The sequence below is a fragment of the Larimichthys crocea genome, chromosome IX (genome assembly GCF_000972845.2).
Source record: "Larimichthys crocea isolate SSNF chromosome IX, L_crocea_2.0, whole genome shotgun sequence".
NCBI classification, from domain to species: domain Eukaryota; kingdom Metazoa; phylum Chordata; class Actinopteri; family Sciaenidae; genus Larimichthys; species Larimichthys crocea.
This window is the reverse complement of record NC_040019.1, coordinates 5,565,682-5,590,798: the sequence shown is the minus strand read 5'-3', so window position 1 is coordinate 5,590,798 and position 25,117 is coordinate 5,565,682. Positions and strand designations below refer to the sequence as shown.

At 41.5% G+C, this 25,117-nt stretch overlaps 1 protein-coding gene across 1 annotated transcript in view; it reads right to left on the bottom strand.

Annotated features, from left to right (window-relative positions):
* bcr (BCR activator of RhoGEF and GTPase) overlaps nucleotides 1-25,117 on the bottom strand; it is a 76,481-nt gene that overhangs the window by 6,000 nt on the left and 45,364 nt on the right. The window contains exons 3-16 of the mRNA XM_019272435.2: nucleotides 20,320-20,424; nucleotides 20,018-20,203; nucleotides 14,593-14,700; nucleotides 12,695-12,755; nucleotides 12,521-12,573; nucleotides 11,826-11,966; nucleotides 5,597-5,718; nucleotides 5,189-5,354; nucleotides 4,923-5,042; nucleotides 4,447-4,522; nucleotides 4,156-4,260; nucleotides 3,725-3,799; nucleotides 3,493-3,590; nucleotides 2,397-2,528 (exon numbers count right to left, since the gene is read on the bottom strand). Of these exons, the coding sequence (XP_019127980.1) occupies nucleotides 2,397-2,528; nucleotides 3,493-3,590; nucleotides 3,725-3,799; nucleotides 4,156-4,260; nucleotides 4,447-4,522; nucleotides 4,923-5,042; nucleotides 5,189-5,354; nucleotides 5,597-5,718; nucleotides 11,826-11,966; nucleotides 12,521-12,573; nucleotides 12,695-12,755; nucleotides 14,593-14,700; nucleotides 20,018-20,203; nucleotides 20,320-20,424 (1,548 nt within the window). The remainder of the gene's footprint in view (nucleotides 1-2,396; nucleotides 2,529-3,492; nucleotides 3,591-3,724; nucleotides 3,800-4,155; nucleotides 4,261-4,446; nucleotides 4,523-4,922; nucleotides 5,043-5,188; nucleotides 5,355-5,596; nucleotides 5,719-11,825; nucleotides 11,967-12,520; nucleotides 12,574-12,694; nucleotides 12,756-14,592; nucleotides 14,701-20,017; nucleotides 20,204-20,319; nucleotides 20,425-25,117) is intronic.

The following is a 25,117-nucleotide window of genomic DNA, read 5'->3' as shown; positions in this document are numbered from 1 at the left end:
TGTTTGTTTGCCTCTTTATGGGATGTTTAAATTTATAGGTTATATGTATTATCATTATTTTCTCATGAACCACTACAGCTACATGAATTCTTAATGTTTATTTTCTTTGAGATTAAGTTCTTTACATACTTTTGTCCTACTTATGTAATGTTCAGTTATGTCAACATAGCAGTGCATAAAGATATAATTGCATCAACAGTACAAATCTTCCTTCCATCGTAGTGGAATGTTTTCAAATGTGCTTTTGTTATATTATATCCTTTTACTGTATTTTTATAAATATGATAAACAGACACTAAATTCGCACCCAAACATGCGCAAACACACTCAGATCTGAAGCGACATGCCATCTGGGGCAATAAAAGCTGAGTACACATACACACACACATCTGACACAACGTAACAAAAACACACACACACACACACAGTATACTGTATGTTGTATGTTTACCCAGGCTATGGCCCAACCGGTTGCGTGCGAAGCTGGATCATGTTTCTTATAACTGAATCTTTCACTGCTGAGAGTGCTCTTCGTTTTGAGCCATGAAGAATTACGTTCCACTAAAAACGGCAAAGCAATAATAGCTCCCTTTGCCCCCCTGATAAAATGTTTTAAAAGCTCAAGTTTTTGGCAAACAAATAGATTTTATCCTCTACAGTTTTTACTGGTCGAAGGTTTGGCAGGCCATGTGCCGTTTCACAATGTATAGAGAATATAAATCATATCTGTAAAACTGTATTAACTGCTGAGATGAAGCTGGGACAGTATAAAAGACTGCACACTCAGATGGATGGAGGCCTATATACAGGTACGTAAACTGATTATGATGTATAATTAAACTTAATTTACTTCCTGAAAGTATCAAAAAGTTATTTAAATTAAGAAAAGGACAATGTGATTTTTAAAAAAAGTTTTTTTAGATGTATGATCAAAAATAGCATTTAACATTTATACTATATGATAAGGATATTGTAGCTTTTGTTGCCACTAAATAAATTATATACTATAAGAAGAACAGGCATATATAATCTAAAACCTTTGGTTTAGGACTAAACATTTCTATCTATATAAACTACAAACTAATGCAATAAGTTGTTGTGCTGATAGATAAAAGATGCACAAGTCAGAAATAATTACACAAAACAGTCAGTGACAGACAATAAAGAGAAATACATATACAAACTATATTCACGTTAGAGACACATTTAGGCAGGTAAACTGTAAATGACCTTCACCTGGATGGTTTTCAATTCTTACTCAGTTCTGTTCAAAACATTCATTTGGTTGGTAAATCAGCAAAATGTGAACAGTAATCTGCAGGATTTATGAGATTTACTGGGATTTATGCAGCAGACAACAAGCAACAAAGGGACTTTGTAAAACTGTATTTGGCTACTGCGATTTGAACAAACTGTTCCTGCGTGTGACACAACACAAAGCTGATGTTGCACCATTGTTTTCACTCATAAAGAGTACAGTCAATGTTTTCCCAATGTATTTGTATTTGAGGGGTGTTCTTTCCAGAAGAAAACATCTTACAGACACCAACAGAAGATTGTTTTGTGCGTTTTTTTTGTGTGTGAGCCGCTCAGCGGTGTACAATCTCACACACACACCTGCCCTGCTGTGGGTGGAGGAGGGAGAGAAGGAGGTTTTTGATGGCAGTGAATCCAAGGAGAGACTCGCGTCTCGGGCTAAATCGTTGCTGCCTGCCTGTCTCTCTCTCTCTCTCTCTCTCCTGTGTCTTTTGCTTTCTCTTTGTTGATCCACCGAGTGACACTTGGCATTATCCTGCAGGCTGGCGTTGCCTGGGCAACCTAATCACCTGCTATCTAGATCTGCTGTCAACCTGCGATCAGTCAGTCTTACGGCCAGACTGCTCAGGACAGTGTCTTTGTTGTTGCTTTTTCAGGAGTGTTATCAGGATTTTGGCATTTTTACACACAGAGCACTTCATAGTATTGATGTTATTTGCAAATATGCAGTATCACATTGCTGTTAATCAATAACCATTAGACCAAGTCAAAGACCCTGGACTGTGACTAATGTTTTAAACAGCTGAACCTGGCAGCACAATAATGAAGTTTTATCAAAAGCTGCACATTCCTTCGCAGATTTGAACTGAACAGAGTGACACATCGTCACTTTTAAACATTCAAATATCCCCCTGACGTGCACTGAGCAGCAATTTCCCTCCATTTAACCAACCCCCTACGCATCCACTACATAAGAGGGTAATTAATCTAATCAGCCAATTTTTACACCATGCTCAAGTTGAAGTTATTCATTGAGCAATAATATGATTTCATGCTTTGCGGCAGTGATGGTGACATAACTGCCAGTCATTAATGAGTCGTGGAGGGTCTGCTGAAAGGGGGGTGACGTCATGTCTTACCGGGATCTGTCCTTTCCCCATGATGCGGTCTGTGCTCTCTCCATCCTCTTTGTTCTGCTTGGTCTTGTTGTAACACTTCTCGTAGCAGAGCAGCCTCAGGGTCTGAGAGCCCTCCAACTCAATCTCAAACTCCTTAAGGGGAGGCAAAACAACACAACAATAGCGGTAAGGTGATTATTTTTAGCAAAGAAAACGGTGCACGCGCGTCCAAGATTTTAGTACAATGACACAGACAGAGACGGGAATAACAAGAAGGAAGATAATGAGAAACAGAGAAGATTGTAAACATCCAAAAGAATCTGCATCCACCCTACACTTTAATTCATACATCCCACCACAGCTGACCAGCATTCCCTGTAATTATGTACAGTATGGGAGCTCTCTGCATATGGTTTGCACATCGTTTTGAGGCCCACGCTGTGTTGGTTCACTTAACATTTGTACAGATGTGAGTCATCACTAGCAGCCCCTCATTAACTGATATTATTTCCACTTTGCTGAGCAAAATCCTCAAAGAGTCCTTGATGGAAAAAAAACTGTGCCGCAGATTGAACCGACCCACTGATTGTGTCTCAAAGCTCTTCTTCCTCTGTAGTGCTAACCTCCAAAATCCAGCTGTATCATTAAGGAATTCATGATTGTGTATGTACTGTGAGTATGCCCGCTTGCATGCATACAGTATGTGCGTGTTTGCTACATGTTTGGAGGGGCTGCAGATGCTCTGTGTGGGCTCTGTTGGACATCTTCACTCAAAGATGGACTGCTAACTGATTACAGGACCAGATGTCAGATACAGTACATGTATACACATGTACTGCGGTTGGTTGAAAAGGAATAAACATACTTCATATTGAGCATAATTTTCAAAATAGTATTGGAAATATCAAATCTTACAACTATGTGCAGGTACCAATTCGAACTTTAACTTTTAAGGGTTTTCAAGATGCAACACAGACATGACAAGGTCACATTTGATTTATTTAAATGTAAAAATCAAGCATTAAAACACTAACTAATAACTCCTCTATCAATGCAAACATTTTATTCCAACTGGAAATATGTATATCTGCATGCTTGTTTTGCACCAGTCTCTTACCTCATTCCATTTGGGTTCAGTAGTGTATCGATACACTCTCGTCTTAGCTTTATTTGAAAAGAAACCAAAGGAATCCACCTCCAATGTGCAATAGAGATCTGATAGAAAGGAGAAAAAAAAAAAGAAAGTTCAACCTAAAATGGGAGTAAAGTTCGAAGGAAACACTGCTCATTATTTTCTGATTATCTGTACTTTCTGCTGTTTGTATGGAGGCTAAAGGTGAATGACTCACTCAAGCTCTGTTTGAGGCCGGAGGCAGAGTGGACGATTACATTCAGGAACCCGTAGAGACCGGGGGATTCATCCTCTGGAAAAACAGTCAGCGAGCAGAGAGAGAGAGAGAGAGAGACAGCGAGGAGGAGTTAGAAAAGCATGCAGATCTCTGTTTGTTTTGGAGGAGAGTCAGACATGGAAGGAAGGAATATTACAGCCCTACAGTAGAAAACACTGACTTTGACTTCTGTGTACTCATCTTAGTCACAATAATTAATCCTAATCAAGAAAGTGTGAAAGTGTAACCAGTCATCTATACATACAGCCCCAAAGGCTTTATAATTTTACTGTGGAATTTCTATTAAATCCACCATGTGACTGTCAGGGACATAATACAGTTGCATATGAATGAGAAAGTCAGCATGAGGACAACTTTAAGGTGAACCGTACCTTCTTTGTTGATGCTAAGTGGAATGTGGTGGACAGTCTGCAGTTTGACACAGGAGCTAGTCAACATTTGCAGCTCCATGGAAGTCAAGGAGGACGTTTTAAAACCTTGAGAGAAGACAATAAGTGTGGACTGTAAATGCCATTGTATATCGGTTTCTCTTTTTCCATCACAAGGTTCTTGGATTAGTAATTGCTAATGTACATGCACGCAAACATTTCAAGTGCCTAGGGTGCTTTGCAAATGGGAAATGAAACGTTCATCGTCTGACAGGACATTTCTGGGATACTTACATTTCTTCTGCTGTTCCTTGATTATCTCCCTCCACTCTGCACGTTCATAGTCAGATGAAATCAGGAAACTGTAACTCTGAACGCAAGCGCACATAAAAAAACAGCTGTTATTTCATCACCAATTAGTCTGTGGTGGAGGCAGATGGAAAAACTAAAAAGGACACATCATCTGTGCAAATATACGACCTAAAAATGTACATGCGGTTCTGTGCAGCCAGCTTCAACACATGTAAGATATCATACAGCAACTGCTTACTGATACAAGAAAGTCTGAGACAGATCAAGAAGAAGTTATCTTAAGAAAAATCTGTGAGGGGGATATTGTGCCGGAAATGAAGCGAAGGACGACAAAAAGAGAAGAACGGATTAAATATATGGAGCAGTAGAGGGAGTAGGAGGAGGATGATGTGGCAGAAATGATGATGAAAAAAGAGAATGAAGAAACAGGGACAGCTGAAGTTGGAGAGTGTCATCACCTTGCCGTTCTTATTGTAGACTCTGAGGGGCATGCTCGGAGACGTTAACAAGAGCAGAGACTCCTGCTCAGACAGCTTCTTCCTGAGACGGTCGATGACTTTTGAACCCTTGTTGGCTCTCTGAAACCACAGAGGTGAAGACGTTTGTGTGAATCACATTACACTGGAAAAATTCTAGATCCAATAAGTCAAATGAAAAACCCCAGAGGACAAAACTTTTCTTAGTTCCTGAACTGATTTTGTGAAACAATGTGTATGCACGCTACCTTCTCTCTCTGGATCTCACTGCGGAGGTGTGAGATCTTGACCTTCATGGCGTCGAGCTCTTCATCTGGGACCTGGGGGATGGTAAGAGGCTCGGTCTCCTCTGGGCCCTGGAAGGTCAGCTCAGACAGGGGGATGTACCACTTACTGTCATACTGTTGGTTTTTACTGCAGCGAGATGAGGGAAGGAACAGAATAGATACAGATTGGAAGATTGGGAGAAAGTAGACAGTGGAAAGGTGAGACAAATAGAGACAAAATCTTACTTTGACTTGAAAACATGAACGAGCGATGGATAAGATGTTTATATATAAAATGTATGCATTACTTTTTCAGAATATTTTTAGAAATCTTATGTAACTCAGGCCTCAGGTATCTCGTCAGCAGTGGAGAAATTTAAAGTTTCTTACCCTCCGATCTGTTTCTTCAGCTTAGCGCAGAGCAGCAGATCGGTGAAGAGGAAGACATGCCGCAGCTTCCTCGCTCCCTCCACCAGCTCCACCATGAAACTGTCCCTCAGAAGCTGGCGGTTCTGTGGCAACAACAGATAACGGCCGGTGAGTCAGTAACACAAAGCTTTCACTGTCTACCAACTCAGTGGTTGGTAATTACATCATCAGAGAGGCATATTTACGAGCTGTCACACACAAAAATGGTTGGTATCAGTTGTTCCGCTTGGTTGCCTGGTGGAACGAGGAAACTGTTTTCAATGAAACACAGTCTGTATTTTGTGGGAAACAGCTTCTTCTCAGTATAATATCAGCGATGAAGCTGTTACACTTGTGGACAGGAAACAAAGCCTTTGTATTGGGGCTGCATGTCAAAGCTTCCCACTGCATCAGTCCTTTTTTTTTTTACGAGCACAAAACATGTAGGAGATGTAGGAGGGAGTGAGAGAGACTAGACTTTAGTTGTACTTGCTGCTCCATCATCAGACAAAGCTCAAAATTAACCAATTTATTACCCCAAAGTGTGGAGCATTCTGCATTGAATTGCAGTAATTAAACTAATTATTTGGTACCTTCTTTTGTCACATTCCGGCATAATCATTGATTTCCAGGATACAGAGAATCGTATGACGTAGCGGAAGAAAGGGAAGAGTGGTATTTGGAGGTCTGGCACTTATCACTGATGTCAGACTATGTAATGAGATGTGTAATACTGCAGTTTGCCGAAAGGAGGCAGCGATGTCATTGTACAAATAATAAAAACACATTTACAAGAATGGACTTGGAACAAAAGTAGGGATCAGACAAATGTCAAACCACAACTCAATAGTAAACAGTTCACTTTCACATGCTCATAATGAAGGTTTTACTTGCAGGATATAAAATGAGCAGGTATGACTGAATATGGAAGGGATCGTGTAAATCCATAATCTGGTTCATTTTTTTTTTTCATTCTTTTGATTGCACAAATCAGAATTTGTGAGTTGAGAATGAGGTGACTGCTTCATTCTGATTATTCTACAAGAGCGGATTTCAGCCACTTTGCCTTGGATGTTTAGCTTGATTGCACCTTTTCCTTTGAGGTGACTACATGATATTTTGTTTTAATTATGAATACATTTAGTAGGGTTGAACTTATGCAAAGATATAATGGGTAACACTAGATTGAATCGAGTTTAACTCAGAGTTAATACGTTGGAAAGTGGGCAATGTTACGTGACAAGACTTTTCTTTTTCAGTAAGACTGTCAAGACTTACAACAACATTGCCAATATGCAAAAATAACGTACGTTTCAGTCCAAATCAAGCAAATGAGAAAGCAGGTTTGTTCACCAAGACCTGCTAAATCTTTGAATATAGTAGTATACTAGTTTACATTATCAAGAAAATCTAGTTTTCCTCAAAGACCACCTTAACTTCCCCCCTTCCATGTTGTTGCACACCGGCACCCCCCCGCCCCTCCAAACCTAGCAACCTTACCCTGGCAGCAAGGCCATGAAGCATGACATCACACATGTTCAGAGCCAATCACATCCATATCTTCATTCTCTGTCCCCTCCCCCTCCCCTGTAACCCTTCCTCCTTCTCCCCCTCCATCATGACCACACAGTTACTGTCACTGCCAGCACACAGTGAAGTGGAGCCGATGCTTATGGAGGAGAGAGGTTTTATATTATGCTTCCAAAAACCTGACTGGACATCTGCTGGCAAAGATGAGCACCATGCTGTGTCACTCACACTGTGTTAACGCTTGTGTATTATGGAGAGGGTGAAAAAAAAGAGAGAGAGAGAGAGCATGAAGGAGAGAAAGTGAAATACATCAAAATGGAGAGAGCAAGAAGAAATAAGACAGGCAGAGTAGCTCCCGATGAAACACATGTCATACTGCAGTTTCTTATTGTCTGTACTGAACCATGTGACACGTTACCAAAGCAGCACCACTGCAGTCATCCATTGTTAAGGTATTTCTTCATGCACACACACACACACTCGCAAAATAGATCCTCTTGTACGTCAGATTACAATCATGTTCTGATCCCTGTAAAAATAAGGAGCGAATAGAAGTCTAATTCCCACTGGTGGATCTAATTATTCATGACCAGCTAGAAAATGAAGCCTGCAATGATGACGGCCCGTGATAGATAACTTCCAGATGAGTTGCTCTCTGTCTATCTCGCATTTTTTCTCCAGTGGGATGCTACATCTGTCAAAACACACACACACACACACACAACCATTCACTTCTTCTTCTCCCCTATGGTACTAATATAATTTCCTGATCCAGTTTGTGTTGTAATGAGTCTCTGGTATGTATCTACAGTACATGTTCATTAAGTTTCCATCTTTGATGCCACAAGAATGGCACATCTATGAAGTGGTTCCACATGTAATGTTATTCCCTGAGGATATTTTCAGACTACAATAAAAAAAAAGAAGCTAAGTCTAAATTTAGTGAGACAATGGTTGCTCTGCTCTACTTCGTTTTGTCATATTACTCACATACAACTCACTGAAGGAATGAGGAATAGTGGAGCATGGAACACAGACCTGAGGTCGAAAGGGCATTTATACACTGCCAAAAATATATAGGATATATAGGGACTAACTCACTAACATAAATATGACAAAATAAGACTAAGAGTAACATTTGCTAACCAGCTAAGTAAATCCTGATCGATGGGAATGTCATTAGGTTTGCAGGGATTTAATCATGAACCAAAATACAGAAGAAAAAATACGAAATACAGAAGAAAGATTCAAGTTTGGAGCTGAAATTTGTTGAGATTTGTCAATGGATAAGTGAAAACCTCGCCCTGCTAGGATCATCAAGTCAGACGGATTGCTCATTTGGACACCATGGATATCTCTACTTTATTCTAATGCCTGAGAGAGTAGGATCTGTGCACTACTGGTGCACATTAGACTTGTACTTTATTTATTATTTGTATAATTACTTATTTCTTCTGCTTGCATTCTCCTCTTCTTAGATGCCAAATTTTCAGAGATGCCAAATAGTGGGGACGACCTGCTTGTGTAGCGTGGCACTACAGTACCACTCTACATCACATCACAGTGTGGCGTGGTCACAATTACAACAGACCACGCCTGTCCACACCTAGCTGTGATGTTGGATGTGGTCAGAAGTTCAAGAGACTTACGGTATACCTTTCAAACCACAGAGGCCAGTGTAGGCATGTTTCCCTCTTGCTAAAATCTAGTGTGGATTTACTCTTTAATTATTTTTTTCTTCTTTTCTGTGGAAAATCACAAAGCAGCTTTTAAATCTTGAACCTTAGATTTGGGCTCGTCATTGCCAATCTCTTGTGACGAGTCAGCAGTAAATATTCAGACTGGACCAAAGTACTGTTCAGATTATCAAACAAAGGTGCAACAGTAGATTAGATTGGATTAACATGCAGAAAGTACCCTAAGACAAAGTACTAACACTGATTTATGCAGATTTAAATGAAGGGTCAGCAGAAGGAGCAACTAGATTTGTGTTGTTATGTTCCGGTAAGTGAACTCAGTGATAATCCCGTCCTCCATTGATCTAATGATGAAAAGATAAAATAAAGGACAGAATAAAGGATAACAGCCAGATTAGGGATTTACTTCTAACTGTGTGGGAGTGAATGGGAATCATATAAAGGGAGAAAGCAAGACTGGCCACTAAAATACTGCGACATCTGTTTAACCTGCCTGTTCAAAAAAAAAAAAAAAAAAAAAAAACACTCACACAATGCCTGTAGATACTTTTTTTTCTTATTTAATTAAGGCTCATTGCTTTATCTTTGGGTGCAGACTCATATTCCAGTTAGAGCTCATTCCTACATCAGTAATCTGATGAATTTTAAAAAATTGCTTACGCTGCTGCTTTGCTCTGCTACTGGGGAAAAGACATCCTCAACAAAACCGGCTGTCTCAGCGCATCAGATGACATTTTCATAATATCGAACAGCCAGTAGGAGAAATTCAACTTTCTCTATTTCTCATAAAAGCTGACCCGGAAGATCAGCGACACCGTCGTGGAAGGAGAGCGACACGAGGCAGAGCACGCTGACAGCATAGAACGCATAGATTAAATATTGACCATCTCCTTGCTGAGAGCGTGCGCTAGAGTAATTGCATGAATCTACAAAAGATCCATGTTTATATTTAGAATGCACGCTTGAAGGAACATCTCTGCTGCGTGTGTGTGTTTTGCAGTAGTGTATGTGTAAAACGATGTGTGCATATGGGGTTGTGTTTGTGTAATGACAGAGGGAAAGAAAGACCTATAGACAGATGGAAAATGGTGTAGATGAGTGCGCTGTGTGCTCTTCCTATCCGAAATACACACACACACACAGTTGTATATCTTTCCCACAGGCAAACAAAGCAGAGCGCGGAGGTGAATTGAGATTTAGGCAGCACCATCATTTGCATTTTAATTAAGCAGCTTCTGTTTGTCCCCTCCTTTCATCTGGTCGGGCCAGGGCCTCTGGGGGCCACTTGTGCTGCTCTGTTCCCGCATGCCTCCAGTGAGCAAACCACAGGTTACTTGCAAGTGTGTACAGACGGAGCGTATACACTCCCTCAATCCTCTATATTTCAGGTCAGATCATAAATGGCCTGTTTCCTTAACAAAGTCCAGAATCTACTCTTATTAAATCTGTAAAATGTGTAAGCCCAGTATCATTATACCTACTCTATGAATGAAATCAATGTCATCTTGCCTATGCAAATCCTGCACGTTATCCAATTTGTGTTGACATCACATGAACAAAGGATATCAAAGGCCTGAGTCCCTCTTTGGACATCTGAAGTGCACATTATCAACATAATGACACTGTGGAAACATCGGAGTACAGATTCAGGACGGTGAGGGTGTGTTGACCTGGTAATTAAGACCTTAAAACTCAAATTACTTGATCGTTTTATGTAATCATAGACGTTAAAACAGAATAACAATCCCGTCTTCTCTAGTAGAAGTGAAGATTAAGCGCTGCTCTCGTCACTGAATGATTCAACCTTCCAGGTTATGACAGTCTGTAGTGAGTTATATGTTGCAGCCCAGTTGGTGGAACGTAGACAAAGTCCTCGGGCATATTATATACTCTGTTTATGGTAAGGTACAATATAATGAGCCCCATCGATTTCCATGTGCTGCTTTCATGTATCCATAATAAATATTTGATGACTGGTGTGGAGGTCTGGATGGACTGGCATGAAACTGGGGCCTGTGGGGATGGGAGGGGATGTATGTGTGTGTGTGTGTGTGTGTGTATGGGTGTGTATATATGTTCAAAGGCAAACAAGGGAAAGAATGAATGGAAACAGAGTAGGAAAGTGTGTGTTTGTGTGGAAAGGGTGCGGTAATGACCCCCCTGTGAGCAGAGGGAGGAGCCGGTACAGCCTTTTTCGCTCGTTTGCACCCACCCTCCATTTATGAATAATTAACTTGGAATCTGCCAGTCAGTGCAGACCGGTGGCTCATTACAAGGCATTATGTACGGCAGTGTCACGCAAGCTATCAATCAAGAGGCATCCATTCATGCGCGTCAAGTCATCTCCGGGATGAGAGTGACAGTGGGGGGTAGATTGTGAGTGTGTGTGTGAGTGTGTTTGCATTAGGGGAGATGGAGGGATGGGAAGCCACCAGAGAGACGCAGAGCAAACAGAGGATCACCCTCAACCAGGCAACCCTTGTATGACCATATAAGGGCATGGGCTCTGCTTTAGGCTGCAGATTGGTGGCCTCCGTACGCTCATTTGGCCGTTACTTCAAGGACATTTAGAGGGCGGGGTCATGATGTCATTGTGCTCAACATTAAGAGCTGGGAAGAGTTAAACTGCATTTAGATTGTTCTGAATAATATTTGATTTAAAAAAAGGTACATTTTCATAATATTTGCGGCTTAATGCTGCAGAATTATCAGTAGAAGTAGTAAGTTAGGTTAAATTTATGAATGGGATAGTCATGAGTTTGTGCTTTAAGTTATGTTGTCAAAAATACATGAATATGCCGTAACACATTACAAAAACATCACAACCAAAGATCCATCCACCACAACACAGTGCAAAAAACTGTAATTTCTGTCTGCTTCTTAACTTTCCTGTCAGGTCTTTGTCCAAGTCTATTTTGGTACAATAGGTTATAAAACTGGGCTACAGAATGTGGCCTGTTTGCTGTAAACTTCCAAACACTCACCTCTCCTTTCTTGACAGTCATAGACTGGCGTCGGGGCGTCGTCTCCTCGTTGATGCTGGACAGGAAGTTCTGAGAGATCCGCAAGGCGTCCTGCAGAAGCGGGTGGTCCGGGTGGCTGGTGGGAGTGTGTTTGAGCAAGTCCTGGATAGTAGTTGTAGTAAATGGAGAAATGTTAACTTTCAAATATGCAGGTAGAAGAACAGGTATATTCAGGTCAATCAAGTCTTTTCTTTTTAGCTCTTTGATGCATTTGGTTCAGCCATCATATAACTCAAAACGTCTGAAAACAGTATGTATACTGTAGGTTAATACTGCAATAAACGAAGCCCTGAATTGGTAAACGATTATATAAAAAGTCTCATATCTAATCTGTAATTTGTCACATATCAAAGATTACCCAGCATTACAGATGTGTTCCTTTCTTTCTAGAGACTTCGGTTGACGACAAAATGATTCATGGTGATGGTGACAGAGCAGATTTATAAGAAATACCTAAAATAAAACACAATTACACTTTTCTGACAAATATTCTGACAACGTTGGCAAACCTGCCGCAGGCTGGGTTCTAAACACGTCTCATGCTTTCTAAGGCTAATCTCTGAGTCAACAGAGGCAGGTAATAAAACACACCAGAACCCAGTCATGACGTGACATTTTTAAGACGTGTCGCTGCTTCAGCGCTCACTCTTACTTACATGAAGCACCAATGTACTGCGAGTCACTCTGTCCACTGGTTTATACAGCAACGCTGCACATGAGAAAGGGGAGAAACCAAAGTGTATTGTTTATATCGCTGAATTACTATAATATGCTTATTGTAGATGTTATATTTGAATATTTTAAGCAAAGACTGGCTTGACGTAACTGACCCTCTAAGGAGTTCTTGGCAGTCTGGTCCTTAGAGTCCTTTGGGCTCCTCACCTTTAGGTTCTGTTGAGAGTTAAAAGGTAGGTTCAAAGCGGTGAAGCCTTTTAAAGAGACCTTTAAATACTAGTTCACTATGGTTAACCCACATAAGAAAGCATCGTTGTTATTATCCTGAGGTCACCCACTTCCAAATTAATTATGCCATCCTCAGCAGCTTTTTTCCCCCACCATCTTGTTCAGATGGCTGAGAGTCATGCATCATTACTTAGGCCATTAACAACCCTCGATGATGAATTCCCCATCTCGCCTGTAGACGCCAGCCTCAACACTAACTGGTAGACCTCATAAAACATAGACAAAGACTGATGGTTTATCAGGAGCTGTCACATGCTTGAAGAAATATAGCAGAAAAATGTACAAAAACAAGCTGACAGACATGCTGTTCAACACTGTACTGTCCTTTTTTATCCCTCTAACATTAGGCTAATCACTAAGTCTATATTTGATCTGATTTAATATACATACTGTAGCCCCTTACAATCTTTTTAAAGGCTGCATTTGAAGCCATTTTAGTAGCTTCTGGACAAACTGTACAATTCCCCCCACCGCCCTCAAAACGGAGCTGTAATACAGTTTGACACTTTCCCAATTCCCAACCTTATAAAATATAACACTGTTGGGAACGTAGATTACTAGTTTAAACAAGGGTCAATTTTGTTCTATCAGCCTCCAAAACTAGATTTGCGGCATGAGAGTAAGTGTTTTCAAATCTAGTTTGTCTATGATAAAAGAGTTCCTGAGCTCTCGAAGCCGCTGGAAACTTGTGTTTGTGGAGGAAAAAAATAAATGCACAAATTTATTATGCCATCAAGGCTCATCTGCAGTCTGTGTACTGAACTGAGCTCATATTTTCCTGGTCAGCAGTGAGAATGAGACCGGGCTAAAACTACAGGAAATACTAACAACCATCTCCTGCATTACTCTACACAAACCTGCGTAAACACACACACACACACACATAAAAAAAACTACATATGGGCATAAAGAGTTCAAAATTGCCTCTGTTTGCATTTACACAGAAATATTCAGGAGGACATGTAGGGAAATGATAAAGGCTGCGTGGGTGAATAATAAGAGAGCGTTTAGCAAGTACAGTACATCAGGGATGAAACTGTCGAGCGACCGCATAAATAGACTCTTTCTATGCAGCACCTCACAGAAATGCTTCCTTTCCCTAAAAAACACATAATTTAACACTTTGTTGGAAGTCACTTAGTGTGCGTGTGAATAAGTAACACTCTCTTTCTCTCACAGGCTGTCCAGCTGCAGGATGGAGGAAGTATGCTCCACACAAGAGCAACTGTTTTATAATATTAATCACGGCATCCACACTGTGTTACACCGGTTGGTTCACAAAACACTAAACGACGTGCTGTATTAGTAACACATTGGATCGTTAGTGCACAACGTTTACACTGTACTCTGCATTCTAACAGAACAGTGCGTAGGAGGAGGGCGCTGACACTTCAAATATAGGCAGGAATTATTTGAGTTCAACAAACAATTTAGTGTGATGTTGGTGAAAATCACTCCTGTGATAAATGTTTAACTGAACCTGTACTTACTTTTCTTATCTAAATTAGATACAGCAGTGCCCCACACATGAAAGAAACGACAACTTGTGAAACTCAATTGGATAATTCGCTGGTATGCAGGGGGTTAAGTGTCTGACTGACTGATTTTACACGGTGGTAAAATGATCCCATAACTCAAAGATCACAGCTTCAAGCTGTAACAGCTTCGAGTCAGAGGCTGAACCAGTAACTGTTCACTTTCCTCCCCACATTTATGGTATAACTTTAAAAAACACATGTATTTCTATGTTTGCTTGGTGTCTTACCTCAGAGATTTCTGCAAACTGTGTGTTAGCCTGGCAGCACTTCTCCGCCGTCTCCACAGCCAGCTCATAGTTATCCACAAATGCTCTGTAAACTCCAAGCTGGCTAGCCTGATGGACAAAAGACAAAGAAACAGAGGAGGGATGTGAAGTTTGATGAACAGGTAAGACATAGTAATAATAGTTAATAATGTGATTTATAAAGAGACTGATCTTTAAATCCAAATAAATGATGTTAATACAAACTCTAAGTGAGCTTGTGTGCAGAAGAAATGCGTATCAGCATTCACTATGCTCTCAGACAGTACTGTTCATTGTAAAAGCAATGAAACCCACAAAACGGTCTTTCAGTCGGGAGCTCAGACACATCCAGAGACACTCAATAGTCCTCTTGACTGCTTCCTTTTCTTGACTTCCACCACTTCACTCCTAAACTTCATACAAACTTCAAACTTTAAACATAATCCCCAGGGCGGAAATTGAGGTTTTGCAGCAGCGCAATCAAGAAGAATGGAAAAAGAATGGAAATCAGCCATTAAACTCAAAATTATAAGGCAAGCAGTATACATACAATAGTGAAGTAACACAGTGTTGTGATTGGTAACAGCAAAATACCCAGTCCTAACATGTCTGTCTGTTGTCAGGCAAGTACACGCAACAAACTAATGAAGAAAACACCAGCAGATAAATGGAGGCACAGCAGCATAATGAAGCTCTTCACAGCCAGTCAGCACAGATACCTTTTTCTGAACTGTTATTGAGTATAGTCATATAAATGCCGGAGAGCACTGGTGAGCCTGAACGGTGGTGTCAGAAATACTGGACATCACAAACTGATAAATATTAACGATAGGCGATATGAAGTTGACCTTCTCAGCGCAACTTTGGAAATGCTAACTTGCAACACTGAGACATACAATCCTTGAAATGTCACACCTGAGACGGGAGATTCAGCCCAGTCAGCTGTGTCTGAGAGACTGTGTGCGACTTGCAGGGGGTGGGGGGGGTGGAAAGACACGCACCGTGGCCAGAACAACAGCGTTTAACCACGGTGCTCCTCCCTACGCCCGTTGCTGTGGCAACCGGCAAGACCTGCACTGTGCCTGGGCTGAGTAATTAATGATTGGCGTAACGGAGGCTATGAAAGCACGTTTAGGAAGCTTGATGGCTGAATAAAACTCGCACCAAACGCTGCCTGCCAGCACTGCGATCCATCTCGACAGCGAACAAAAGGACAATCAATTCTCCTGAACAAAAGCCAAAGGAAGAGTACAGTGGAGACGGGCTTTGTGTGTGATGTCGAGAGTTACACACACACACACACACACACACACACACAGTCTCTCATACACGTCATACTAAAAGGAATACCGAATACCACAGGAAATCTTACCTGAACATGCATGTGAGTGTTCTGAACATGAATTATTACTTTCAAAGCTCTTCATGACCTCGCTTCTTGCGATATTTCATCCCCAGGTGAGCCTGTGGAGAGCATCTTTAATTTGGGAAGATGTCTTCTATAGTTTCCATACAGCAGGCTTGAAGGGTAATTCAAGTTTATTACGCCTCGGGTCTTCCTTTGGTAGCTCTGGGGCTTATTTATATCTATTATGTTAACATGTACTCATCAGTGAGAACTTGCAAGGAACATTTGCTTTCTAAACTGGAGGTTTGTTTAACAACCTGTCTGATCATCCTCATCACTGTTGGAAGGGATGGCCCAAGTTCCAACAAACCAGAATTCATCCTTTATAGTCTGTGTAAAGTCAGAATAAATATGTCATACCATGAGTTTGTCAGACCAAAGAAGAAAGTGTTATTAAGCCGTGTCCGTGAGTGAGATGAATTAATCTCTATCTCTCTGCTAGGGGTGCAGGGGTATGCTCAGGGTGGCCTCAGCGTGTCATCGAGCCACCCTTTAGGACCGCCCACAAACTCCTGGACTGAAAACTGATGAAAAACAGTTTGAACCTCTAACTCCATATTTCACTAATATATCATTCAAAGTCTTTTCACATGTTTTCAACAACTATTTTCCAACATCTTTAATGTATTTAAAGAAATCTTGGAATTGCCTTTACATGGACTTTAAAGCTACGAGGCACAGTGTGTGTTTACAGTTCGTGCTCTGAGGCACTGAAATAACCTAAGACTGGCTGAGTCAGTGTTTTATTGTTGATAATTAGATTTTTCTTTTTCTACAAAAAAGGACTGTGACACATCTGTAAGCCAGTGACTATTCTTGTCTCATTCATCCCCCTCATGTCCTATTTTTAGTCATGACCCTGACCTTCCTAACATGCCCTGATCTTTGCTGTCATGGGGGGGGAAGGGTTGGGGTGAGGGGTGCGTGAGATTTAATTCTTGCAGGAATGTGAAAGTCACAAGTTTTCTAAACATCGTTTGCACTTATTATCTTATGACTGCTGGCAGTTACAACATGTGTATATGTGTGGTAGCTCTTTAAAAAACACACCATAAATTGCCTCAGCTATAAGACCGCGTGCCACAAGCCACCGTGAAAGTCCCAACAAACACACTGGCGGCAAAATTGTTTCAAAATGGATCTACAGTGTCATGCACATACAGTGCATCTATACACTGGGAAGAAGTAAAATGGAGGGAGGCGAAGGAGTATAGCAATTTTCACAATCCTGCAATCCTGTGTCCTGCCTTGGGCCACACAATCTGCACCGCAGCGGAGGCCATTCAGAGCGTGACAGTTTGACTGTGGAGAGAACAGAGAGCCCCGAATGTCTGCCAGCCACATCCACACAACGCCGTGAAGGCTTACCGAGTGTAAGTCTGCTGCTACAGTATCATAGCAGAAAATGGCTTTGGGTGATGAAAGAAACTGCTTGGGTGTTTGGATTTCTCAGTTCAGGATTTGTCGTGTGTGAGAGTATGTGTGTGTAATCCACAGCGGAAAACAACATTAAGAAAACAGCCTCCCCGACGGACTACGGCCATTATACGAGAAGGCTGGATTCACTCGGTTTGTGAGGGAGTTCTAACAGACTGAAATATTTTCTTACACAGGGAAGAAGCACTGCTTTATATAGTCTACGGTGATATAAAGATACAAATAGATGGAAACAGGTTAAAACCCTTCATGAAGAGTCTACAGCCATGCTGTGCAGTGATGCATTGAGCTCACAGTGATGAATTCTCATATACTTTGTCTAGCAGCAGAGATTTGATGAAGCAAAGGGTTAGTTTTAGGGCTAGTGAAGCACACCCATACAAATGTTTTATTTAACCAACCATCTGTAATAATAAGTATTCATCTTTTGCAAAAGAAGGTACACAAGCAGATGTTGACTATCCTTCGACACGCACTGAATACACTCACTCATGGCCGCCACCTCAGAGAAACTCCACTAAAAACGATTTGTAGCTTGGCTGTGCGAGGCCAAACAAAAAAATAATAATAATGAAGAGGTATTCTTCTCCTATAAATCCACGGAATCAGGTTTTCTTTGGTCTTGCACCTCTGAAGAGCAACATTCAAAAACTAGTTTATCAGTTTGCCTGTCTGTCTGTCTGTCTTCATGGTGGTAAAACCTTCACTTTGCCGCAGTGTATGAAGTGTGTGTTTACGAAGAGCAGAAGCACAAGTGTGATTTAGCCCTATTTTCAGCCTTCAAACACTTCTCTCTGACACTCATGCTCATAACCTGTCAGTGACGCTTTGCCTCTTCCTCTTTTCTCTCCGTCTCTCGCCTTCCTTGTTCGGAATGTTTCATGATCCCTAAGCCCGTCTGCTCTCCTTAAAGATTTCAGAGTCATGGTGAGACAGCTCTATCAGAACCGCAGCCGCATAAAATCTACTTTCACTACCCGACTCTCATCCTCTCCCAATCCTCCCTCCCCCCCCATTCCTCGCCTTGTATCACGTCCTCTACTCTCATCTAATCTCTCCATCCCTCCCTCTCCACCTCCTGACGGAATAGTTGTCATGTAGCATTTTTTCTTCTTCTTTTTTTTCCTCTTTTTGCAGGCTCTGCGTCTTCTCCTCCTCCTGACTTTTATTAACTACTGTCTGAAAGGGAGGGGACGGGGCAAAAGCTGTGTGTGCATGTCTGAGTGTGTGTGTGTGTGTGTGTGTGGACAGTGTAACCATGTTAGAAAAGGAGACAGCCAGAATCCAGATTGTCGAGGTTGATAGAAAAAGTGCAAACACAGGCAAAAAAAAAAAAAAAAAAACATGTGTGATGTCATGTTTGAGGCCTGACGGAGACAAAGGGTAAACGTCTTTGTAAAGATTCGCTGCATCTTCAGATTGAAGCATGTAAAACACAAGAGTGTGTTCAAGAGTGTGTTTCCTGTTTTGGTGTGACCTCTCCAACTTTAGCATTGTACAGTCACTGCCACATCAGAACCATGACGTCACATCTGGTGATGTGTTTTGGCAGTTTTGTTGGATGGGAGGCGAATGAAACTAGTTGATAAAAAATTAGGTTTTAGCACGTGTCTTCTTGAAGATAAGTAAAAGATACAAATTAAATCCTAATTTCTTTGTTTAGTCCCAAGGGGTGTGTGTGTGTGTGTGTGTGTGTGTGTGTGTCACAGAGAGAGAGAGTGAGAGAGAGAGCAAGAGAGGCTCCTATTTATAGCAGCTTCTTCGAGACACAAAGCACACAGTGCAGTGATGGCCTCAGCTGCCTGAGGCAGAAAGGCGGCATTGTGAAGCATGGCTACACCTCCCTCTATGTGTGTGTGTGTGTGTGTGTGTGTTAGAGCATGAGTGAGTCTGATAGGGGGAGAGAGAGAGAGAGAGACAGGGACAGTGAGGGAGACAGTAGTGGGAGAGGAGCAGTATTTGGGAGAGAATTAACAAATGATTCATTGTGGGTTAATTGACCCATTGTGAAAATGATTAAATAGACCTAGTGTATATTTGGCCCCGACATACTTGGCAGAAACTACTGGAGGGCAGAGACAGAGAGAGAGAGAGAGAGAGAGAGAGCGAGCGGCTGTTGAGGAGGAAATAGGAAGAAAAGCACGATTCAGATTTGAATCAATTCAATTTGTCCTAATTTCAAATGATAAAGAAGAGCATCACTACAAAAAAATCAAATCTACATTTTGTTTTATTGGTTTATCGAATTATGCTGACAGATTCTGCCTCTGAAAGCCTCCCAGTCCAAGAAACAACATTACTGTGAGTAATGTCACTCTAGCACAGTGGTTTTGCTTTAGGTCCTCGTCCATAAGGCCAGAAACCGAAGCTGTAGCAGCCTGAATGTCTTTTCTGATACTGTCAAACCTTTTTGGGTGCCCAGTGTTGTCATTTTGATTAAGAGGAACGTCATGCAGCTACACTCATGGACGTTTCTGCTGTCATGGGCACAGACGCACAAGCTACAACCTCAGACGCCCCAAACCACCCCCCTTTCCTGTCTAATCTCTTTTTTTTCCTCACCAGTTTTTGGAAGAGGTCTCCGACTCTCTGGTGGTGGCTCCACTGCTGGACGCGGGGGAAAAGTCCGTCGTAGAACTCCCTGTGGATCTCGTAGAGCTCAGGCACTTTGAAGAAGATCGTTTCTATCTGGGCCACAGTGAGCACAGGCTGCGACGTCGTAGCTGCAGCCTTCAGAGGCTTCATGGGCTGAGAGGGACAAACACAGAGGATGAGAGGTGTTTATGCAGGATGTCTGTGTGAAATGAAAGTGTGAAGAGTCATTATTAGATAATTGAAGTGTATGTGTGTGTGTGTGTCTTCACCAGCAGCAGTGCTTCCAGGTGACTGAGGTATGTTTCCTCTGTGGCCAAGATCCCAGACAGGACCCACTTCCTCATCTCCAAACCCTTTTCCAGGTCACATTCAGTCTGTAACAAAGACAATAATAAATGTTAGAATAACTTACTCCTAAAAACTTTTTTTCAAATATTTTATGTCTGAGGCTTGAAGAACATTCAAACATCCATAGCAGCAACATATGATTCTTTATATCAGCTGGTAAAGGACCTCTACAGCGACTTCAGTTTTGCCATTTGTGAGCGCCACAGTCTATAAAATCAAACAGCAACAATTACACTTTCTAGAAAACCCTCCCTGGTTGCCTTCCCGTTCCCCTCAGCCCAGTCAAAGCTCACTGAGGAGTATGGACATGAAAGAAAGCAGAGAGACAGAGAGATTCCTCGGGCTGTCTTGTTTAACCACCAACTCTGAAATAACTCAAACAGGCAGGGTCTCCCATGGGAGCAAGGTTTGGCGTATAACTATGTGGCTGAGAGAAAAAGCACACAACACACACACACAATGAGTCCAGGTTGGGACATAGAAGCAACTCGTCCTTCAGGCTATGAGGAGGAGGAAGGGTTAGAGCGAATGACAAAGAAATAAGAGAAGAAATAGAGATGGAAATGCAGATTCAGCATCATTAAGAGAGGAGAGAGAAGGGATGTGAAGATACAGAGTAGGTAGATAGTACATTTTACATTTTTTGACGGTCTAGAAAGGATAAAGACAGTAAGAATAGGAGAAAAAGAGAGACTTAAGCACAGATAAGATGCTGCACACTATATCATGCAAATTAGACTAATAGCGCTAAAAGGCAGGATTTCTTTTTCTGTGCCTCTTAAGCTGGAGTGACGCATACAAAGAGACAGAGACAAACCAAAGAGGATAGCTAGATCATAAGAAGGAAAAGGCAAAGTGAGAGGAGACAAAGACTGGCCGTAAGAAGTAGAGAAAGAGTGATAAAATGCAACAAAAAAAAGAATAGTTTATTGCAAATAAAAGAGGACGTACACAGTCTTCTAGTTTAACACATGCAGCTCGACACAGAAATCTCATGTCATGAGTGAATGGTCATCTGAGCTGATATACCCAAAATGTTGATCTAGAAATTCCTGGTGATCCATTTCCAGACTAACTAAAAGCACATAACATTCTTGGATCAAGAACAACTAACACATTTCTATGATGCACTTGAAATGAAAATCTCTCACTCAGAATGAGAGCCCGAGTTGAATCATTTTTATATTCTTATGTTCCTCTTTGAACGGATATGTGCAATTGTTTTCACAGAGACAGTTATCGGTTCCTGTAATTGTTCCACCCGTCCACATTGACACGATTCCAATGGAGGGCATCAAAAAGTCTTTGTTCTCTGCAGAAATGCATTTGCAGCCAAGATATACTATATCCAAATTTGCAGCAATATTGTCACATTTTGGAAGCAGCTAGTGTTTGGATTTTCACTTGAAAATAATGATGTGAACCACCGTTTGTCTGTGTTTGTTGTAATTCTCCAACTTCATACCTACACAACTAAAAATCCCATTATGCAGTATAATTTTATAATTATGCAGAATAAAATGGTGTACAGTTTTCCTGTGATTTGCATTTGAGCATGCACTGTGAGTGCTTGCATGTCTGTGGGTGTACATGCATTTATTTAAATGACGGGGTAAATGGGCCTGAAACCTGTTTCCATGGCCACTGCATAAGCAGATGCTAGCACAGGTCTAAAGGGACTGTTATAGCCCAGAAAATTATGAAACGGTCCAGGATTATTATAGACTCCATTACATAGCAGTCCATGATCACTGCAGGGCTAGATTAGTCAAAAAATCATGATATAAAAGCAACAGAGAGATCCTGAATAGCATAAATTAAGCTTCATTTCATCACCATGCCTTGAAATTACTACAAATAATTTAAAAATAGCACTCAACATTTACATGTCACTGTATGTGGTTACAAATTTTATAATGAATAACCAGCAACCCTCCTGAAATCAGCTTTAAAGAAGACAGGTGTGATTTGAATGTTGCACTTTGCTGTAGCTTCTTAGAATCTTAGTCGTTACCGTGTGGGGAGGGAGTCATTTTCTAAAGGCTTTAAATAAGGAAAAGACGTTATTTAGGGCTGTAGCTAAGTTGCATTGATTGATATGCCAAATATTATGTCAGAAAAAAAGATAAAAGGAGAAAATCCTCACATGAGTTGCTGTAATCAGGGAAAGTTTCGTGTTTTATGTGCATATTCTCCTCCTCTTCATCCGACTGTTTATAATGTCTTCAATAGTTAATACTTCTACTGTATATTTCTTCTCTTTTTTGTCTCTCTTTCTTAGGTGAAGGATGAAGGAAATTATTCTGACAGACATATATTATGCATCACACAGGCCTGTCTGGGGATCTGTTCTGTACAAAACAATATCAGTTTCCACTGAAGAAGCTCTACTCGCTCATTATGTAGAGACTCAAAGTCCAACCAAGAGCAGAAAAGTTTTCTCTTTTCATATCACGAGTGCAAATAAAAGCGTAATGAGGGAAAATAATATGATTTATGATTGCTATTAAATAGATTACACTGCACTGAAGTGGCTTTAAGTCTGTCTGTCTACCCTGACTTAAAAAGGAAAGCCCAAGGCAGCAACAAATGAAAAATGAATGCTGAGCTACAAGTATCGGTGTGAGATATGTGACTTTACCCTCACAGGATATGCCCGCTGGTAAAAAGTACATGAGAAATGTGAAGGTTGATTTGAGGCATTCAAAGCAAATCACAAGAGAAACTCAAAATTCAGCCACATTACTGAACTAGCAGAGGGAAGTCAAGAGCCATAAAGTGTTTATTCATCGTTACAGACCCCAGACGACTCCCCATGGAAGTACCCACATCTCCAGACATATCATCTTTTATTCATCGCCGTGGCAACTAATGAGCCCATCTCTAGGTCTCAGACTAGAGGGGTGTCTGACATTTTTTTGGTAATCAAAAAAGTCAAAATAAAACACGTTCTCCTCGCTTGGGGTGAATTTAGGACTACGTTTTTCAGTTTTCACGTCCTGTACGAGCAACAAAGGCAAATATTTGAATACGTGAACCCACACTTACACCCCGTCATCTCGCACAACACTGCTTAGCAGTGGCTCCAACTGACATGATTTAGAAATTCAGATTTGCTCCTGATTTGTTTATGCACGGATAATGTGTTTGTTGCAGACACACACAGAATCAATACAAGCGGTGTTTATTTGACAAGCGTGCCAGTGTAGCTCGGGGAGACGCAGATGGAAAACCGAGCAGCAGTGACTGTAATAACATTATCCTCCATCTCTCTATTTCTTTCTTTCCCATGGAGTGGAGGAGACCCATGTAAACATTCAGAGCCAGGTAGGAGAGGAGAGAAGTGAGCGGCAACGCATGCCCTGCTCCACACTTTATTAACCCCTTTTCAATTTTCATTTTTCATATTCTAATCTGTTTAGCAGCCAGTTCTGCCATCTCTCGCTTTCTGATACGCCTAATGTGATTGCATCCTATCTCCACACGTCTGCTAAGTAATGGAGCTGTCTTAAAATTATCCTACGCTGGAGGAGAAAGTGCAGCATTACTTCTGGTTATTTAAGCTGCACTTCAGCTAGATGTGACAGACATGGTGGTGTCTGCGGGGGGATTACTGCATAGGACGTTTGCAATGCCTCATCACCGCATGACTTTAATTGCATGGAAACAAGCTGTGCAATCAGTGAATGTTCCTTACAGATGTGATAGATCATAACAGGGGACATTTCAATCTTTCCAAGACTCCTAATCCACTGAAGTTGGTCACTGAGAGGTTTAGCGCTGGCTTAGTGAGGGAAAGAAAAATGACCTCCCTCATCAGGTTGTGGCCCTGAGGTGTGATGTCAGACAGGATGAGGGAGCAAAATAAATGAGGGGCTGTTTTCATGTGAATTTGAGAAAACAGTTCAGGACGTGAGAGGTATTCTGGGGGTGCCCCAGTGGCATGATAAACATGTCATTTCCAATCTCTCCCTCTAACAGGCAGCATGCAGAATGAATGAATGAATACCAATGAATGACGTACAAGTGCGTGTCACACACTGCACTAGGACTATAAGATTAAACTGTTAAAAAACGTGACAGCACAGTCATCATACTTCTGCTGACTTCCCATCAGTGACCCACCTCGGTGCAGGAAATAGTCCAATTATGAGAACCACTGTGGAATACTAAATCAGCATCACTGCCGCTGGTGATGACTCATCACGTCACATCTCATGACATCATGAAACCATCAGTTTCCCGCTGAGCCAATGAGAGCTCATCTGGGCTTCGACTCGTCAATTAGAGAAGCAGACTGAGATGACGTTTAAAGAGGGGCTGTCCAAGGGCAAATCAAGGACGATGGTAACTCCATTGTCGTGACAGTTATTGAAAGCCTGTCTGGCTGTGTGGAGAATGCATTGTTTGGCTCTATAATTTATTTAACTGTCCATCAGAGGCCGTCTCTGCCAACCCCAGACACACACAGAGTTTACTCGTCTCCAATGTCTTCTCCAGCAAGGCATTGGTTTGCGCAGCCTAAAGCAGACATGACATGACATGTGCGTGCATGTGTGTAAATTAAATTCAGCAAAGAGTTCCAAACTCACGGGTCAAAGGTCGCATGCAGTCAAGGGACTCATCATTTATTGGCAGATTCAAGCCATCAATCAGATTGACAGGCTCGCTCGCTCGCTCAGACGGCGAGCAAAGATTGAGGGGGCGGAGTAACCGATC